Below are 20,816 nucleotides of genomic sequence, written 5' to 3' on the forward strand. Positions count from 1 at the left end.
ATGACTTCCAAACCAATGCTACAGCAGGCAGACACACACACCCACACCACAAATCTTTATATATATATATATATATATATATATATATATATTTAAGACAGGGTTTCTCTGTGTAACAGCCCTAGCTGTCCTGAAACTCACTTTGTAAAACAGGCTGGCCTTGAACTCACGGAGATCTGCCTGCCTCTGCCTCCTGAGTGCTGGGATTGAGTCACTACACCCAGTTTTAAAAGCTTTTAAAAATAAGGGAAAGGGCTGGGCAGTGGTGACTCGAGCCTCTGAACCCAGCAGGCAGATCTCTGTGGAGTTCAAGGCCAAGCTGGTCTAAGGAGTGAGCTCCAGGACTGGTTCCAAAGCTAGAGAGAAACCCAGTCTCTAAAAAACAAACAAATAAACAAAAAACCCCAAAAAACAAAAAAGGAAAAGGAATAAAAGCCAAAAGTTTGAAGCAATCAACTCTGCATTGATAAATGAACGGGTAAATAAAATGTGGGGAGCTGGAGATGCAGTTCAGCGCTGAGTGCTTGCACACAGTGATGGTTAGTTAGCCTTAGTGGCAGAACCTAGACCCACCTTTGGTGGGCGTGTTCTTACTATGTTAATTGAAGCAGGAAGGCTGGCCTGTAGGAGATGGAGAAAGGGAGCTGAACTGCCCATACATTCATCCCTCTCTGCTTCCTGACTGTAGACCTGATGTGGCCAGCTTGCTCCTGTTGCCGTGGTTCCCCTGCCTGACCGTGTATCTTGAAAGATGAGCTAGTTCAGATTCATAGGGGCAGAGGCTGCAGGCCACTGGAGAGAAGGGAGAGGAATGTGCTTATGTTTTTGGTCATTATGCTCTCTGTGATGGGAGGGCAGGGCTTAGCTGGCCCCCGGCAGCCTTTCCCACAGCCCACATTCTCGACCCTTCCCTAAACTGCTCTCATCTCCATTCCTTCAGTGTAATTCTATCAGAGGCACAACATTGTTGATTTTGGACAAGATTCACACACAAGACATACGTTGTATTGTGATTAAATTTTTCTTGCATTTTTTCCTTTAAGGCCTTTTTGTGTAGTTCAATGATTTCTGATGGATCCTTACACCCCTGTAAACATCACCCTAACCCCAGGATGGGATTTCCCTCCAGTAAATTTCCCCATACTGTTTGGCAGTCAACTTCCCCACAGTGAAAGAAAGAAAGAAAGGAAGGAAGGAAGGAAGGAAGGAAGGAAGAAGCCACCAGGGCCCCAGATTTTAGGAGGCCCTGGGTCGCTAGCACAGCTGACTCCATGGTGAAAAGTACCATTCAGGCTGTAAAACTCAGCTCATAGACAGCACCATCTGCCAAAACAAAAGCCTAATCCATCCAAGTCCATAGCTCTGGAATAAGCACTAGCCTTGCCTTTTGGCTTTTGTGGTTCTGCTTCTGGCTAACTTTTCTTGTTAACTGAAGTGTGTCAACCCAGAACATGGTGTTTTGGGCTTAATAACTCACCCGGAGAAAGGCTGGGGGCTACACTGCAATCTGGAACACCCAGCCGTGGCCAGCCGGCTAATAAAGGTTTTCTATTAGCTTAAACTCCAGTTCGAGCAGTCTTCTTCCTTGGTGATTACCCCCACACCACCACCCACACTCAACTTCCCATACATCTCAACATTCCACGAATAAAACCCCCAGCACCACTTTAGGAAGAGGGGGTGACTTACGCAAAAAAGGTGTTCCATGCCCGGAGACAAGGACATGGAGGGGGCATGGTGGGGAGTGTGAATGTGGACGGTGTCCTGACCCAAGAAACAAAATGAACAAGGCTTGGCGGCAAGAGAGAGTCTCACTTTGACTCAAACCAGGATTTCCTCATTTCTTCAATTTTATTACCGTGGAAATTCGTGCACTCCTCATTTTCCCCCAGTCTAAGCTGGGTGGTTATGAAGTCCCCCAGCGCTCGGTATAACCCAGGGCCATATACAAACAAGGCAAGTGCTCTAAGGTTGAGTAACACAGCGTAGGATAATTAAGCGATCATTAATTAAGTCGTCCTTTTGGGCGTGTCCCCCCCCCCCCCCCGTCTCATTTAGGTGGTAAACTCTCCGAAAACCAGAACTCCATAATCCAACCCTTGCCCTGCAGTTAGACTAAATGGTATTAGCCGCCTCCCTACCGTAGGGGGCGCGCTACGTCGGCCTCACTCCGGCTCCGCTCTAGCCTCCAGGACGCCGCTCTATGGCCGCGAGGAGGCCGGGCTGGGGCACAGCTGAGGCTTTTTGTCCTGACGCGGCGGGAGCGCGCAGGGCGCGTGCGCACGCGGAGGTGTCTGGCTTCTCCCGGAGCGTGTGAGGTGCGGAGCTGCAAGGCTAGGCGGCTGCGGACCCACGGAGCGGCAGTCCGAGCGGCCCCTGCGGCCCGCGGCGGCCAGGCGGCCCGAGATGTTGTCGGGGAAGAAGGCGGCGGCGGCAGCAGCGGCAGCGGCGGCGGCGGCGGCGGCGGCGGCGGCTGGGACGGAGACCGGGCCCGGGGCGACGGGCGGCGCCGAGAACGGCTCTGAGGTGGCCGCGCCAACCGTGGGCCTTGCGGGCCCCACGGACGTCGCCACGGGGGCGGCGGGAGAGCGCACGCCTCGAAAGAAGGAGCCTCCGCGGGCCTCGCCGCCCGGGGGCCTGGCCGAGCCTCCCGGGTCCGCCGGGCCTCAGGCGGGGCCCACGGCCGGGCCCGGCTCCGCGACGCCCATGGAGACGGGGATAGCCGAGACCCCGGAGGGCCGACGGACCAGCCGGCGCAAGCGAGCGAAGGTGAGGCCGGGCCCAGCCGCCGGTCCCCGGGGCTGGGAGCCGAGGTGGCGGGGGAGGGGAGGCAGCCTTTGTGCGGGGACCCGGCTGTCGGGCACGGGAGGGTGTGACCGTGATCGTCTGACTGGGAAAGATGGCTTCCCGACGCGCTGGTCCACCTGTGTGTGTGGTCGGTGCGTACGGCCATCGGGCGGCTTCTGGTCTGGGTGCACGCGGGAGCTGGAGGTGATGCTCGAGAGTCAAGGGACACGGAAAGGAAGGGACTCTCTTTTTGTTTTGCTGTACGCCAGGTTCTTAATTTTTTTTTCTCCTCACACAGTGGTCTTTTGGCGTTGGCTTTTTTTTAAAAAAAAAAAAACATTTAATTATTGTCAGGGCTCGAGTGGAGCTCATAGGACCGCTCGCCTGAGTCCGTTTTTGTCCTTCCACCATGCTCAGGAATCGAACCGAGGTTCTCAGGCTCGGCGACACACGCTGTCTCGGGGCCTCGGGTAGACTTCTGCAGACGTGGAAGCGAATGAGGAATGCTCCTACCAGTTGTCACGGTGCAAATGCAAAGATAAAGATTTGGCATCAAATCCAACGCTATACACAGATAACCTCTGTCTCACACCTCTGCGCCAGATGGTGCAATTGACACGCGGCCAACGTTTTCGCGCGCGTGTGTGTGTGTGTTTTCCCCCAAACACCCCTGAACGGGTGTTGCGTTTTAAGAATGAGTAAACCGAGGTTTACAGGTGAAAAGTTTGGCGTTTTGACAAGGTGTCATTTGTGATTGAAACGAAGAACCACCTAGGGGCAGTTACATTGCCAAGCTTCGGTGTGGTTTTTTTTTACTACACAGACTTTGGCGTTTTCTGCAGAGTTCTTAATCCAATAGGGGAGACTAGGAGTACGTATGGGTATATAATGAGTATATGATGTGGTCTAGGGATGTATCTGGATGGCGTGTTTGAGGCCCTGGGTTTCTGTCCACAGCCCTGCAAAATAGATACGTGTTAAATAAAGTCGTAACCTCTCCTTATACGTTGTTTGCTCCTGCTGTACTAGGGAAGGGAATGCATGTGCTAGACAGGGTCTCTACCACTGCTCTATATCCCCTTTTTGTCTTGAAGCTAAGTTGCCCAAATTAGCCCTGAGTTTATTTTGTGGCCTCGACAGGGCTTGGATTTGTGATGTCTTGCATCAACCTCTCCCAAGTGACTGCCTGCATTTGTTTTTGTTTGGGTTTTTGTTTTGTTTTGTTTTTATCAATTCAGTTGAAGGTGTGACCAGAAACAGATTTGAGGTAATTTACGTGCCAATGTTGTTTTTTAAAATATGTATTCATGAGACAGAATCAGCATCACATTCAGTTTAGAACATTTTCTCTGATTTCTCTGTTTCCCAAGGACACCTGTTTGGAAGCTGTCTTTTCTCGCACCCTACCTCCAGCCCCTTGGCAGCCACTAGTCTATTTGCTGATTATATGGAGTTGCCTGTTCTGAACATACTGTATGGAGTCTCAGGATATGTGGCCCTTTATTTTTGCCATTAGTATGGGTTTGCCATCATTTATTCATTTGGACATTGCGGGGGGGGGGTGGTCGTCTTTTTTTTTTTTTGCTGTTCTGTATGATTTAGCTATGAATAGTATGTGTAGCATGTGAGCATACATTTTCAAGTCTCGTAACACCTGGATTATAATTGCTGGGTCAGGTGTGAATTCACTTTTGTGAGGAAATGCTACCAAATGGTTTTCTAAAGTCGTGTCTACAGTTTCACCTTTTATCAGCAATGTGTGTGGGGGCTGGAGAAATGGCTCAGTGGTTAAGAGCATTGCCTGCTCTTCCAAAGGTCCTGAGTTCAATTCCCGGCAACCACATGGTGGCTCACAACCATCTGGAATGAGGTCTGGTGCCCTCTTCTGGCCTGCAGACATACACACAGACAGAATATTGTATACATAATAAATAAATATTTTAAAAAAATAAAAAATAAAAAACCAAAACCCCATAAACACATGCATTCGAGCACTTGTGCATGCTTTTGTATACACGTCTGTGCATCGGGTGAATGTGTATGTATGTTTATGATTATGCAGAGGAAGAGGTTGACTGTGGCGGACCTCTTGACCGGCGACGAAGAATGACCACCACATCAGGATTCCACTCAGATCACGCTTTACTGGAGTACCCTTGATTGATGGGGAGCATGAAACGAGGGGGACAGAAAACAAGGGGCAGGAAGGGAAGGGCAGGGAGAGCATGAAGCGAAGGGAGGAAGGGCTCTTAGGCAGCTGCTTAAATAGGGAAATGGCACACGGGTTGCCCTGTGATTGGCTGCCACCAACAGCTGACACCAGACCGCATTGGGATAGGCTCAAGGATCCTCATCCACCGCGCAGCTCTCAAAGCCATAGCCAAATATGGAGTTGTTTATAACCAACAAGACAGGATGTCGGCGCCATCTTGTAATGGCGATCCTGTCCGGCTCACTACAGTTGACATCAGTTGTCCTCCTCAGTCATTTCTCTGAAATATTTTTAATCTAGGATCTTTCTCTTTCTTTGAGCCTGGAGCTCACTCATTTGACTAGATGACTGTGAACCCTCAAGATTGTCCTGTTTCTGATTTTTACTAAGCCATTGTCTTTGTAATTCTCTTGGACTTTTAATTCCTGTTTTTCCATCTCGATTAGCTTTTTTTTCTTTATGTGCATATATGTATCATGCTTGTGTGCTCATGTTTCTGTGCAGGAGGAGGCTGGGGTTGATATAGAATGTGTCCCCTTTATCTCTGTCCACTTTATTTACTGAGCCAGGGTTTCTGACTGAACCCCAAACTTTTGTGATATGGCTTTGTCTATATTACTCCAAGGATGCGCTGTATATCCTGATTACTGGAATTACATGTGGGCTACCTCTCCTGGCAATCTTTTATGTGAGTGCTGGGGTCTCTGGTCTTCATTTCTGTTTACTATTTGTGCTTTTATCCCAGGAGCCATCTTGCAGCCTTGTGTTCAGATCTTAAACTTTCAAAAGAAATATGAGATTTCTGTTTATTTTGGGGACAATTAGAAGCAAGAGATGACTCAGTGGTTAAGAGCACTGACTGTTCTTCCAGAGGACCTGGATTTGATTCCCAGAACCCGTGTGATGGCTTACAATTATCTGTAATTCCAGTTCCATGGGATCCAATGCTCTTTTCTGGTCTGTGTGGACACTGTATGCATGTGGTGCACAGAAACACTTGGATGTAAAACACCCACAGCAAAAAAAAAAAAATAATAATAAAGTACAAAAAAAGTAGCAATAACAAAGAGGTGAGAAATTTTATGCATTCACAGCCAGACTTGAGAACAAGTGTGAACCATAGCTTCAGTGGGTGAATATCCGTTTAAGGAGTAAAAGGCAAGCTGAGTGTGGCCCTGCTGGCCAGCATTGTGGGGGAAGTGGGAACAGGAGGCTCTCTGAGGTTTATTGACTGCTAGCCAAGCTGTTGGTTCAGTGAGAGACCCTGTCTCAAGGGAATAAAGCAGAAAGTAATAGAACAGGACACCCAGTTTTCTCCTTTGGCCTTAGAATATGCAGGAGTACATACACTTGTACATATACACCCCATAGGATTTTTTAAAAAGGAAGTTGAGGCTAGTGTAGACAGGCTTTGCTTTAAGAGTTTTGCGATATATATAGACAATATAGCAGTGTTTTGTTGCTTTGAGATTTGTCTAGTATGGGGGCGCCTCTTTTAAAATAGCATGTTTTTATATAATAAAAATTAGGTTGGAGTTTTGTAAAGGTGTTACTGAAGATAGGATCAATGCCCGGGCCTGACAGTAGATCTAACAAACTAGGCTTTGTAGCACGATTTCTAATTGTTCTTAATAATAAAAACTCAGATACTAGGGGTGAAAGCTGAGAGATCAGAGAAGCAGTGCAGTCAGCCACTAGAGAGACCTTTTACCTCTACCAATGCTCAGACGGAAGGAGCAATCCTGTCTTCAGATTGCCTCCTCAGCTGCACCTTAGACTTCAATTGTTTCCACCAAACCTCAGACTGCGTTGAACTCCTGTCTCCTCCTATCTTATATTTTTCTCTCTCTGCCCAGCCTCTACCTCCTGTCTCTACCTCCCTAGTGCTGGGATTAAAGGTGTGGGATCCCAAGTGTTGGGATCACCTTTGTGTTGTAATAAGAGCGCCGGGGCTGCGTCCCCGGCACCCAGCTGCCTGCACGGTTAGCTTTATACCTGAAATAATTACACGGAAACTATTCTCTTAAATACTGCTTGTCCCATTAGTTCTAGCCTCTTATTGGCTAACTCTTACATACTGATCTAACCCATTTCTAATATTCTGTGTAGCCCCACAAGGTGTGGCTTACCAGGAAAGATCTTAACCTGCGGCAGTGTCAGGTGGGAGAGTCATGGCGACTGACTGACTCGGCTTCTTTCTCCCAGCATTCTGTTCTGTTTACTCCGCCTACCTAATTTTCTGTCCTATCAAAAGCCAAGCAGTTTTTTTTTATTAATTAACCAATGAAAGCAACAGATAGAAAGATGACCTTCCTCCATCACCTTTGTGTGAGCTCTGTCTCTCTTTTAAACATTTAATTTCCTGTGGCCCAGGGTAGCCTTGATTGAACTCACAGAGATCCCTCTGCCTCTGTCTCCTGAGTCCTGTGATTAAATGCCACCACTCCCTGGCCTTTAGTGGCTTAGCTCTGCACTCTGATCTTCAGGCAAACTTTATTTATTTATATCACTACAAGGCTGGGCCATCTATTCTCAGTATTTGTCAAAGAGGCAAGTAATAGCAAAAAGCAGGAAAAAACACAGTTGGAAGAGAAACTAATGCCTAAGCTACATCCACAGTGTGTGATATTCTAAGACATCTTTAGGCTGCCCATGAAATAACCAGCCTGTGTAGCTCAGGTTGGTTAGCCTTGAAATTAAAAGTCATCAGGGTGCTCAAAGTATAGGCATATGCCACCATATCTGGCTCACTAGTTAACTGTATTTTGGGCTGAAGGCTATTTTAGTTGAAACGTTAGTATGTGAGCACATTAAAAAAACTTGGAAGAGAGCTTGAGTTAGATGTGTGACCAGTATAATGATGTAAGTTACAGATTGGTGTAAACCTGAACTGACACATATTCTTTCTTGAGGCTTTTTGTCTTTATTTAACTTTATTTTATGTGCAGGTGTCAGATCCCCTGGAACTAGATCTTCAGACAGTTGTGAACTGCCATGTGGGTGCTGGGAATTGAACCCGGGTCCTCTGGAAGAACAGTCAGTGCTCTGAACCACGGAGCCATCTCTCCAGCCCCCGGCTTTTTGTCTTTAATAACTATTTTTTTAAAAGATTTATTTATTTATTAAGTATACAGTGATCTGCCTGCATATGTACCTGCAGGCCAGAAGAGGGCACCATATTTCATTATCAATGGTTGTGGTCCACCTTGTGGTTGGTGGGAATTTGGAAGTGTAGCTAGTGCTCTTAACCTCTGAGCCATCTCTCCAGCCCTCTTTAATAACTATTATAAGTTCGCTTGATCCTTGTGAAGTTTGAAATCAATTAATTTCCATTAATGGTTCCAAATAGAGTCCCTGATTGATTCTCATTGTATTTAGCTTTTTTCTGGTATAATTTCCACTTAGGTTGAATACAGAGAGATGGATGAAAGTTTGGCTAACCTCTCAGAAGATGAGTATTATTCAGAAGAAGAGAGAAATGCCAAAGCAGAGAAGGAAAAGAAGCTTCCCCCTCCCCCTCCTCAAGCTCCACCTGAGGAAGAAAATGAAAGTGAGCCAGAGGAGCCATCTGGTGAGTTGTAGCGACCAACCATGGTTTGTTTTATCTTAGAAATAAGAATCAGTTGTTTTGTTGTTCATATCTTGCGGTGTTGTTTATGTCTTCATCTTTGACTTATATTCTGTTTCTGGGGCTCTTGCTGTGTCTTCATGTTGTGTATACATGTATATATGTGCACATGTATACCTAGTGTTGCTGATAATTTTTTGTGTATATCAGAAAACGAAGGGAAGGCGATAGATAATATAGCAATGTATGTCGGTTAGAATTAGAAGAAAATAAATGGTTAGAGAAAACACAGAATGTCAAACCCACAGAGCCAGTCCAGTCTTCACAGCAACAGCTTAAAGTTTTGGTTTTTCAGTGTTGTTGTCTTTGTTTTTATTTACATATACTTGTTAGTAAAAAGTTTTTTTTTCCCTGTGAACATATAAAAACATTCTGAAGTTAAAAGGACCAGGCCTAAGATCTTGTAATTTTTATTTATTGAGCCAAAGGAATGATATAAGACAAGACTGTGGGGCTGGTGGAGATGTTCAGTCAGTTAAGTGCTTGCTGGGCAAGTCCCAGGACCTGAGTTCAATCCCCATCACCTTTGTAAAGCTGAGTGCTGAGGAGACAGAGAGAGACACGGTGATCACTGAGGTTTGTTGGCCAGTTAGCCTAGCTGAATCTGCCAACTCCAGGGTCAGTGAGACTCAAAAAATGAGACCATGATTAAAGAAGACAGGCACCGTTGAACTCTGGCATCTTTATACACACTAACACATGTGTGCATTTGCACAAACTCAGACAAAAAAAGAAAAGACAATGAAGAGAAGACTCTGGTCTCACATAAACTTTCTTATACCATGAAAAGATTATTGGAATTTATATTATACAAGCTTCAGATAACCTTTAAAAAAACTTGCAAATGTTGTCAGGCTTGAGTCCTCTCTTTCCGAGGCTATCCTAACCAGTTCTGGTTTGTTTTGGAGAGCCAGTGTGAAATAAGAGTCTTAATTAGTACTTTGTGTTTTCTGCCCTGAATAACATTTCATTAGCTCATTTTGACTTTGAGAAATTATAGCATTCCTCTCCTTGAAATGACTTTTTAAATTTCTATTAGCTGCCTGCCCCACACTTCACTAGTTCTTTTATTCCCATACCTTTAAAATAGGGTGCCTATTTCAGGCCCCATCTGCTTTCTCTTGTGTTACTTTCAAAGTTAGCCGGATTAAAACTCAATTCTGACAACTTCTAGCTTTTGACCTAGCATCTTTTTATTTTTTATCCAGGGTGTTTCTCCTCTTTGGTGTTTTTGTAAAGCATTTTTTTTTAAAAGTCTACTATTAATGCTGGTACTCCACTTGAGAGTATTAAAAGTCAGTTGTTAATATAAATTTAGGTTTAGAGCTTAAATTCTGACTAAAGCTCTTAGAAATAATGTGCAATTGAAATAAAATATTAAAAAATATTTTTTGAAAAATAGAAAGATTAAATTCTAAATTAAATTCATCCCAGTATCCAGGGGTTTTCCTAAGACTTTCTTAAAATAGTTACCAGGCAACTCCTTATTTGAAGGCTTCTAGTCTGTGCCTTACTTTCACACATGCAACTTGAGGCAGCAGAGCCTTCTCTATACTTCAGCAGCACCTTCTCATTATCACAATTTCTTCATGTCTTTCCCAAATCTTGTATCTAGCTTTCTTTGTTCAGTCTGAGTCCCCCTCTCTTCTCTTTCCTCCTCTAATACAGTCTTTGAGTCTTATCTTTTTCCTCTATTTGCTGGGCACTTGCTATTGAAATGCCTGCTATTCTCGTGAGACTACAGATCCTCAACTTAAGAGTTCTTAAGGATTGTACAGTGATGATCTGATATGTCAGAGGTTATTTTTTTGGTGTGATATTCTGTGGTCCCAGTAAATATGATTTATTTTAGGTACCAACTTGAGATACACTTTCTTTGTCCTTTAAAAATGTAAACCAAGTCTTGGTTTTTATATATTTTTGTTTTTATTAGAGAGTTTTATTACATAAATATCAGGCACTGGTTCTGCAAAAATGTCTTGAAGGGATTTGGGATTTGGAGGCACTGTCTTTACCGTCTTTACAGTCCAGTGCTTCTATATAAATTAGGGTTTGAGTTAAGAAAACAACTAGAAGTTGTCTGAAATGTTCTAAGTGTTGCTTGCTTAATTTTATTCTTTTAAATTTGTTAACAAAATTTTGCTTTTTTCTAAAGCGTTAATGGGGGGGGGGCTTTGTTATTTATAAAAGCCCCAAGGTGTTCCAGAGATTTATCAAATGATTTGACTGGAGAAATTCCTTTAGATGAGAATTGAATAAGGAAACTGTAAGGCAGATTGGAGCCATATTGTAGAGAGCCTAACTTGACTGCTAATCTGGTTAGAGGAAGTACCTAAATTTTTTTTTTTTTTTTTTTTTTGTGGAATTGGGATCGAACCTAGGGCCTCCAGCTATCCAGATGCGAGTTGTACAAGTTATTCACCAGTGCTTCCCAGTCTCGCCCGGAGGTCATTTAGAGGATGAGGGTAGTACTGAGCTATTTGTTGTACAAAAGTCAGTCTGTGGAGGGGACTAAAAGCATAGAGAGAGAGAGATGGACATTGAATAGAGAAAAGTGTGATGAGAGTTGATTTGTGGTGGGGTGCCTTTCTCATGCTAAGTGATACTGCATCCAGCCCTCAGTTAATTTTTAAAAATGAAAATAGAGGTTTTATATGTTTCATGTCGTTGAATTTAATTTATTGGGAGGAAGGTCTTTATTTGGATTTAAACATTGCCCCCCTCAGTTTTTTGACAGTGTACTGTGACATTGTAGTCCTAATAAAATCATATGGGTAAATACAGATTTTTAAATATTAACTATTGCTTATATTTAAACCTATATTATTTTGTTTTCTCAAAATGTCCATGTTGTTTATTTGGTTTAACAAATGATGGTGTTGTTTAATTTCCTAGTATCTTTTCTGTGAAGATTAAACTGTTGATATTTTGTTTGTGTTCTAATAAATAAAGCTTGCTGAAAGGTCAGAGACAAAGGAGCAAGACACAGCCAACTCTTACCCTCTCCTCAGCCAAAAAAGGGTTGAGCTCCTGTGTCCTCTCGCTTTATATGCCTGTCTCCGCCCAGCCATATTGCTTCCTGTCAGTTTGTACAGACCTCTGGACGTCTTTGGTTAACTAGTGGCTAGCTTCGCCTTCTGATCTTCAGGCAAACTTTGTTAGAGCCCAAACAAAATAGCACCTCATTAAACTTTGTTTTTGTTTTTGTTTTTTAAGTCTTGTGGCCTGATTGGGAACAAAGTGCATTTGGGTTGCATGTATTGGTTAGTGGTGGAGCTTCTGTAATAGACGACTCATTCAGTTGATCTTCAGTGGTTCAGCTCCTCGGTTGAAGGATCTTCTTATAGAAATATACTTTATTTGGAGCTTTACTCAGCTTGTCTCGTGTACGTCAGATCATTCCTTGACATTGCTCAGGCTTTACCCTGTTAATTGCTCTGCTGCTGCTAAGCCTTTTGTGTACAGAAGCATCACTTGTCCCCGTCCTACTGCCTTACTAGTTGCTGACTTTACATTTACAGTAGAGAACTCTGCTTTAGGAACATAATACTCTGCCGGGCGGTGGTGGCGCACACCTTTAATCCCAGCACTTGGGAGGCAGAGGCAGGAGGATCTCTGTGAGTTCGAGACCAGCCTGGTCTACAAGAGCTAGTTCCAGGACAGGCTCCAAAACCACAGAGAAACCCTGTCTCAAAAAAACCAAAAAAAAAAAAAAATTCTGTTTTGAGTAATAAGTAGCTTTGTTGTACATAGCTTGAGACATTTAACTTCAAAATAATAAGCAAAAGCACATTTAAAATAGGCCACTAGATGCTTTCTCAAGGCTTCTTCAAGTTAATGAGCGAGTGTGTGAGTTGTTTTCACAGGGGCGCCACTTAAACCACTGCTCAATTCTCAGCTTAGTTTTATTAGACATGGTTAGTGGATTAGCAGTTATAATCTACCTGTTAAATGTGAGAATTATTTTATCTTACGTACATTCTTTTTTAAGCCAGATGAAGATCTCTTTGCAGTATGAAAGATGAAGAGTCTTTGCAGTCAGTTCTTTTGTACTTTGGGAATGTATGTGTTTGGGTGGAAAAGCTGTTAAATTAGCAAAATTAACTTATGTGATAATTGGCATAACAAAATTTTTGTGTGCTTGAAATAATTTGGGGACCCTTGTATTAAACTGTGGGCTTAAAAGTTTCTTAAAAATTCAGTGAGTGTGCAGTGGGTTTTTGATCCTACTGCACGTACTGGCTTTGTGGGAGCCTAGGCAGTTTGAATGCTCACCTTACGAGACCTGGATAGAGGTGGGCAGTCCTTGGGCTTCCCACAGGTCAGGGAACCCTGATTGCTCTTCGAGCAGATGAGGGGGGGGGACTTGATCGGGGGAGGGGGAGGGAAATGGGAAGCGGTTGTGGGGATGAGACAGAAATCTTTAATAAATAAATAAATTTAAAAAAAAAAAATAAATAAAATAACAAAAAAAAATTCAGTGAGTGGGTCTCTGAATGTATTCTGTGCCTTCTTTTGAGCTCTTTTTTTTCTGGGTTTTTTTTTTTTTTGGCCTATTCTGACATGTTAGCTTTTGTTTTGTCATATTACATTATAACATATTATATTAAATTGATTGTATTATTTCTTAAAAAAAATCAGTTTGGTTTGGAAGTGTAGTTCAGTGGTAGAGCACTTGCTTAACATAACATAGGTCCTGCGTTTGCTCACCAGCGCTGCCCCTCCCCAAAGAACAACAACAACAAAAACTTAAAACAAACAAACAAACAAACAAACAGAAAAACCCTCTAAAATAAAATGCACATAAAAGAATATCCAGGAGCTAGGCAGATGGATCAGTTAGTAAAGTGCTTGCCTTGCAAACATGAGGACCAAACTGCCCAGGTACAATGGTTTATGTCTTTATTCCAGCACTGGGGAGCAAAGACAGGAGGATTCTTGGGGCTTGCCAGTAGTCTAGATGAATCAGCAAGTTCAGGTTCAGTGAGACAAAAAATTAGGTGAAGACTACTGAGCATATTGATGGATACCTTTAATACCAGCACTCTTGAAGGTGAAGCCAGGTAGATCTCAGTGAATTCAAGGCTAGTCAGGGCTGCAAAGTGATGAGCCTTACCCCGCCCCCCAAAAGAAAATGGAAGAAACAAAGGCGAACAATTGGATTATACATACATGCACCCAGAAAATAAATTAAAAGTATACACAACCTGTAGTAGTAAAAATACTGAATAATCCAAAATAAATATAGGAAAGGTATGAATAGAAAAATTTAATTCCAGTGACATTGGATCACAAAGCTGTTATAATGAAAATATATGACAAAAATTGATAAACATTTGATTGATTATTCAGTGTAACAAAAAACTAAAAGGCATATTTTGTTTTAGTGTGTGTTTCAGAGGACAGTTTGTGGAAGTCAGTTCTTACCTTCTACCATGTAGGTTCAGGTATTAAACTTAAATTGTTAGACTTGGCAGCCAGTGCCGTTAACCAGTAAGCCATCTCCCTGGCCCTGGAAAAGAGCTGGCAACTGATTTCCTACTTGGTTAGTAATAGGACCTCATGTAGCCCAAGCTCGTTGTGGACTCACTTTGTTCATTCTAAGGTTGTACTTGTGACCCTCTTGCCTGTACTTCCAGGGGCTGGAATTGTAGGTATATATTATCACAATCAGCTGGTTTTCTTTAACAGAAAAGGAGAAAACAGGCCAGTGAAATGGCTCATTGGATAAATATCTTGCTATCCGTGCAAGCCTGGTGTGATGACCTGGTGTTAACCTACCTGGTCTACAATAGTGAGTTCTAGGACAGCCAGAACTATGTGGAAAGACCCAGTCTTTTTTTAAAAAAAGAAAAAGAAAGAAAAAAGAAGATAAAAAAACCTAAAACAAGCAAAACCCTAGAGAGACTTGAAAGAAAAGTGTAGAGTATAGGATTGGTATATAAGTCAGAGGCAAAATTTTTAAAAAGTAAAACAGAACTGTGTAGTGGGCTGCGGGCAGGCCTGTTTTTCTTTTTCTTTTTGGTTTTTCGAGACAGGGTTTCTCTGTGGCTTTGGAGCCTGTCCTGGAACTAGCTCTTGTAGACCAGGCTGGTCTCGAACTCACACAGATCCGCCTGCCTCTGCCTCCCGAGTGCTGGGATTAAAGGCGTGCGCCACCACCGCCCGGCGCAGGCCTGTTTTTCATCCTGCCCGGCTCCCGCATGGCTAGCTTTACACCCGAAATAACAACACACAAATTGCATTCTTTTAAACACTGCCTGGCCCATTAGTTTCAGCCTCTTATTGGCTAACTCTCACATCTTGAGTAACCCATTTCTAATAATCTGTGTAGCACCATGAAGTGGTGGCTTGCCGGGGAAAGATTCAGCATGTCTGGCCTGGCTGCTGGCTCCATCGCGCGCGTCTGACCTCACTTCCCTTCTTGCCATCATTCTGTTCTGTCTACTCCACCTATCTAAATCCTGCCCTGTCAAAAAGCCAAGGCAGTTTCTTTATTAACCAGTGAGAGTAACACATAGACAGATCATCATTTCCTCCATCAGAACTGGAGGGTGGTCCACGCCTTTTAATCCCAGCACTCAGCAAGGTGCAGGTCAGATCTCTTTGAATTCCAGGCCAGCAAAACAAAACAAAACAAAACACAACAAAAAACATTCAAGAAGCTGGAGATAAAGGCTCCTTCTGCTCTGGCAAGACCTGCAGTGAATCTCTGAGTCTGAGGGCAGCCTGGTTCCCAGAGCCAGTTCCAAGATAGCCAGGGCTATACAGAGAAACCCTATCTAGAAAAACAAAACAAAAAAGTAATAGGGACATTCTCGCAGTAGTTCCTTATTCACTTGATTTAACACACACCAACTAATTGTACAATTGTAATCCTTTGTTGCTCGTGTAATTCTGGAGTCTAAGGATTCAAAAATAAGACTAGATCCTCCACCACAGTATTCAGTCCAAAGGGCTACAGATAATAGCAGCTGACTTCGCTGTAGGAGTGAAGCAGCACAATATAAATATTAAAGGAAAAGTGTAGGGAAAATCTAGAAGATTATTTTATTTTCTAAAGTGGTAGGTAAATCTGTATGAAATTATTTGTATCAGATTATGTGATAGTCTGCTTTTAAAGTAATGTATATTTGTAGAGTCAATCTATCAAGGTAGCCTGTGTATTACCTTGATGAATGAGATCACTTTTATGAAGAGAATACCTCATATCTACTCTTGGCATTTTTCAAGAATATCCATCTTGTTATTTATTATAGTCACCATGTTGTTTCATAGATTTTTTTTTTATTTCATTTTTTTTAATCATGACAGCGTTTCTCTTTGTAGCCCTAGCTGTCCTGAAACTTTTTCTGTAGACCAGGCTGGCCTCGAACTCAGATTTGCCTGCCTCTGCCTCCTCAGTGCTGGGATTAAAGGCATGCGCCGTCACTGCCTGGCTGTTACAGATTTTTCAGAAATTGTCTGCAAGTTAATGTTTCTGCTCCAGATTGGATTTGGGAATTTTACATTAAACATGAAGAACCACTGTTAGGTTTTTGTGAAGTAGTTTTAGATTCTTGATTCTGAACTGCTAATTGCTTTTGATTGTTAAGAAGAACCATTGAATCCTGTGTTTGTCCTTAGAGAGATTGCCCTGCTTTCTTAATGAAATGATTTAATTTGTCTATTTTGTTTCAATTTTTCAAAATAATGATTTTAGCTAATAGTTTTAGCTGAGAAACTTTATTGTTATGATTTGAATTCTCTTTACTACCATTATTCATTTGATCTGATCACATTGTAGTACAGCAATGGGATAATTTGTCTATGAAGATTTTCCTCATCTGCCAAATGAGGCTTTCAGTGAAGATTCCATTGGAAAAATGTAAACACTACCGTTATGTATGAACATGTTGTATTAAATACAAGGTTGAACTAGGAATAGGACAAATTGATATTTTAGTCAGAAAAAAAAATGAGGTCAGCTAATAGCCTACATATCTTTTTAGAAACTGGGAAGTGATTGCAATACCACATGGTCAAGTATGTGCAACTATGGAGTAGAATAGTAAACATCTAGTATGAAATGTTACAGCGGCACTTTTCATTGTGGCCAGAATAAAGTTCAGTATTGTCCATTTTAAAAACAGGTCAATAAGAAAAATGGGCTTTGTTTTTTACTGCATAGACACCTGAAGCTTGTAGGTAGCAATATAACAGAATCTGAATTAAATGTCTTCTTTGGAATATTTTGAAACCTACACTATGAATCAAGACTTTGCACAAAAATGGGGGACAGGAAAATCCCCACTCTGGAATGTGGGTAAATAGTGTGTGGAAATAGTCTGTTGATTTCTGAGAGGTTTGCTTTCCTTAGCAGCACTGTGTATCGACTTCTTACTTTGTCTCCATGGTTCTGACTGCTGTTCTTTCTGGCATCATAAAGTTCAGGTAGCTCCTGTTTCAGCAGAGCCCTTTCTTAGTTCTGGACATTATGAAGGTTGCTTGTTTTAGTTAATTTTTTCAATGAAGATTTAACTCTGGGATTACTGTTCCAATTGAAACCCATGCATTTTATTTATTGTTGCTCAAATACTGACCATCATTAACTGTGTTAAAAAACTTCTAGTGTGCTTGAAGATTCTGGTTATTTTTGGCTACCTCTGTGAACCAGTTTACTTGTTTTGGATTTATTCTAGCAAGCATAGATTATTCTGTACAAAATTGGGTCAAACAGGTAGTAGGAAAGAACTGTATTGAGTTTATTTAATGATGCTTAGATTGTTTTTTATTATTATTTTTGTATGTATGAGTATGTGTCTCTCTCTATATACATGTATGTTTGGTTGGCTGAAGACCAGAAGAGGGGGTATCAGATCCCTTTTAAGTGGAGTTACAGGCAGTTATGAGTCACTTATTGTGGGAACCCTTATCTCCGGCCTCTTGAATGTTTTTTTGTTTGTGCTTGTTTTTGTTTTTATTGTTGCTGGGTTTTTGTTTTGTTGTTTGTTTGGGTTTCTTGTGTTGTTGTGTGTATGTGTATGTGTGTTTAAGACAGGGCCTTTCTATGTAACCTTGGCTGACCTGGGACTCACTATGTAGACTTGGAATTCAGCCTACCTCTGCTGGGATTAAAGGCATGCCATTACCATGCCCAACTTTGGAGTGGTGTTTTTAAAGCCACTTCTTAAAATGGAGATAGCAGAAAGGTAGAACAAAGAAGTGATGGTTACTCTCAGTTTGTACATTTTTATTTATGTGCATATGCCTATGTGGTACAGAACAGGGTGAGTATGCAGGAGTCAGTTCTCTTCACCCACTGTGTGGGTCTCTTAGATAGAACTCAGGTCATCACATATAGCAGCAAGTACCTTTACTCACTCAGCTGTCTTTCTGGCCCACTTTCTTCATTTTTAACCTTTTGTTTGGTTATTGTTTCCATTAACTGGTTCATTTGTGAAGTATGGCTTTGCTGACTCTTCTATAAGTTCAGACTTTCTGAGCCTCTTTTTACTTCCAGGTAGTTTAAAAATCTTTAGATTCATTGTTTCTTCTGTTTTATTCTTTAATTTTCAGCCATCTTTAGAATACTTCAATTTCAGCTTTATCTCATTACATTTTATCTATTGCATTACCATTCTCCTGAATTAAAAGAGTGCTCTTTAAAGCCTTTTTTCCTTTCTATACCCTCATATGCATAGCCTTTTTGATTTAAGTCTTGTCCGCTTACTTATTTTGTTACAAGTTATTTCACTTCACATAAATATGATTTTGTTTACATTTAATTGCATTTTCTTTCTCTAGGTCATTCTTCCTCCAGACATCTGTTACAAAGTGATCGGATCAGTTTAATTAAAATACAGTTTGTTTTTCTGTGGGGTTTTTGTTTTTGCTAAAGATCAGCTTTCTTCCATTAGTGCTAAGGTCAAGTTTAGTTTTCAATGTGTCCCAAGATTTGGCATTATGATTTGATATTACCGTCTACAAAGTTTACACTGGAGAACCATATAGTTGAGTCACAAAAATAATTGTGGGAAGCTCTTACAATGTTTTTTTTTTTCTTACAATGTTTTAAATAAGTTTGCCAGCTTTCTGGGGCCTCATTCATAGCTCTTCTCTGCTGAATGTGATCTGTCGGCTATAAACTGGACATATCTAGAAGTTGGCCGTCTCTGCTTGATCCCCACTGCTATTCTAGACCATCTCCTTAGTTAAGTGTGTGCTATGCTGGCCTCTGCACATACCTCATCTGATTTTCACTGGTCTGAATGCTTTTTCCTCTCCGTCTATCCAAATGCCTTGGGACCCGTACAGAAAATCATTCCTGATCCTCAAGTCTGTTAGCTTAGTTCATTTTTTTAAGTTGCTTTGTGGATTTTTTATTTTTCTTCAGACAGATTAAACTCTTTTTTTGTTTGTTTGTTTTTTTGTTTTTCGAGACAGGGTTTCTCTGCCTCCCGAGTGCTCGGATTAAAGGCGTGCGCCACCATCACCCAGCTCAGATTAAACTCTTTTAAAGCAGGAATTCTACCCTGTTTTTGTATTGGTGCTCAGCTGTTTTGGGATAAGTATCCATTAAACATCAAAATTATGAAATTATTAAGCATGAAATTCCACTGATTTAAAAATTAAGTGGATGGCCGGGCGGTGGTGGCGCACGCCTTTAATCCCAGCACTCGGGAGGCAGAGGCAGGCGGATCTCTGTGAGTTCGAGGCCAGCCTGGTCTACAAGAGCTAGTTCCAGGACAGGCACCAAAGCTAATATACAGTGTAAGAACTGATGGGAGGGGGCTGGAGAGATGGCTCAGTGGTTAAGAGCATTGCCTGCTCTTCCAAAGGTCCTGAGTTCAATTCCCAGCAACCACATGGTGGCTCACAACCATCTGTAATGAGATATGGTCCTCTCTTCTGGCCTTCACGCAGAAAGAATATTGCATACATAATAAATAAATAAATATTTAAAAAAAAAAAGAACTGATGGGAACAGTTGGGCAGTCTTTAATCTCAGCACTCAGGAGCAGAGGCAGGTGGATCTCTCTGAGTGAAGGTTTGTGTATCCAACGAAGAGTTTTACTTTTTTGTTTTTTAACTTTTAAAACGCTTGTTTCTTATTTCCAAGCTGATTGTCACAGTCAATATGAAATGACTACATTAACAGTTGTTAATCTTCCAAAAAAGTAATTTCTTCCAAGAAATTTAGAAGTTTATAAAGATATTTAGAATGTAATTCCAAGAAACTAGTCAGAATAGGAAGTTTTGGGGATCAGCATCCTGAGGATTTTCACCTCCCTGTATTTGAATATTTGAAGGTCAATTGACTTCTGTTTAAGATGCTGGAAAACTGGTCCCTTGGGTATTTGAATCAAGATGAGGAAGCATCTAGTCAGTGGTGGAACTGGGGCACAGCTGCTACAGAAGATAAGCTAAAGAAAGACTTACTTTTGAGGGGCTGGAGAAATGGCTCAGTGGTTAAGAACACTGGCTGTTCTTCCAGAGGACCTGAGTTCAATTCCCAGCACCCACATGGCAGCTCACAACTGTCTGTAACTCTAGTTTCAGATCTGCCATCATCATACAGACATGCATGCAGGCAAAACACCAATACGTATAGAATAAAGATAGTTTTTTTTTTAAAAAAAAAAGACTTATTCTCGTTTTCGAGAAGCTGTGCACACATGACCTAAGTCATGAGTCTAAGTGCTTGAGGAATTCTTTTTTGCATGTTTGTGCACTTGTGTGCTCATATAGTGGTTGAGATGAAAACTGAAGGCAGTGCCATTAAAAATGTTGCTTTTGAGTACTTTCATTGTTTATCTTGAATTTGTACTTATTAAAGATAAGTGCTTGCTTGCTTTCACATGTCAGGAGAGTCCTGAGCTGGAGAATTCCAGATCAGATGAATAAGACATTTTATGTATGATTTGTTACCCGAATGGAAAGTTAGCTCTTAGAGTTTGTATCTGTGCTATTATGAAGAAAATGATGAGCTGAGTGTGCCTATGATTGTAGTCCCAACTTTTAAACCTGTAAAGTTGTATAGACCCTGACTCAAAAGGAAGTTCATCCAGAATACTAATAAAGATACCTGACAGGGCTGGGGCTGTAGCTGAATTGGCAGAGTGCTTTCTAGATGAAAGCAGGCAGTTCAAGGCCATCCTCAAATGTGTACCAAGTTCAAGGCCATCCTGGAATATATGAGAGCCTGTC

General features: G+C 41.9%; 2 protein-coding genes across 5 annotated transcripts in view; one reads left to right on the forward strand and one right to left on the reverse strand.

Annotated features, from left to right (window-relative positions):
• Positions 1–2,189, reverse strand: part of Lactbl1 (lactamase beta like 1) — a 29,828-nt gene extending 27,639 nt beyond the window's left edge. Inside the window, exon 1 of the mRNA XM_041652682.1 lies at positions 2,142–2,189. The gene's annotated coding sequence lies outside the window, so the exon portion shown is untranslated. The remainder of the gene's footprint in view (positions 1–2,141) is intronic.
• Positions 2,190–2,255: 66 nt separating this feature from the next.
• The window catches only part of Kdm1a (lysine demethylase 1A), a 51,338-nt gene continuing 32,777 nt past the window's right edge, over positions 2,256–20,816 (forward strand). For all 4 annotated transcript variants that reach the window (XM_041652678.1, XM_041652679.1, XM_041652680.1 and 1 more), the window contains exons 1-2: positions 2,256–2,769; positions 8,405–8,570. In XM_041652678.1, coding sequence (XP_041508612.1) covers positions 2,407–2,769; positions 8,405–8,570 — 529 coding nt within the window. In that variant the 5' untranslated portion in view covers positions 2,256–2,406. The remainder of the gene's footprint in view (positions 2,770–8,404; positions 8,571–20,816) is intronic.

This window comes from Microtus oregoni, unplaced genomic scaffold (genome assembly GCF_018167655.1).
Source record: "Microtus oregoni isolate MIOR12 unplaced genomic scaffold, Mior012 000005F_ref0000423, whole genome shotgun sequence".
Lineage (NCBI taxonomy): Eukaryota > Metazoa > Chordata > Mammalia > Rodentia > Cricetidae > Microtus > Microtus oregoni.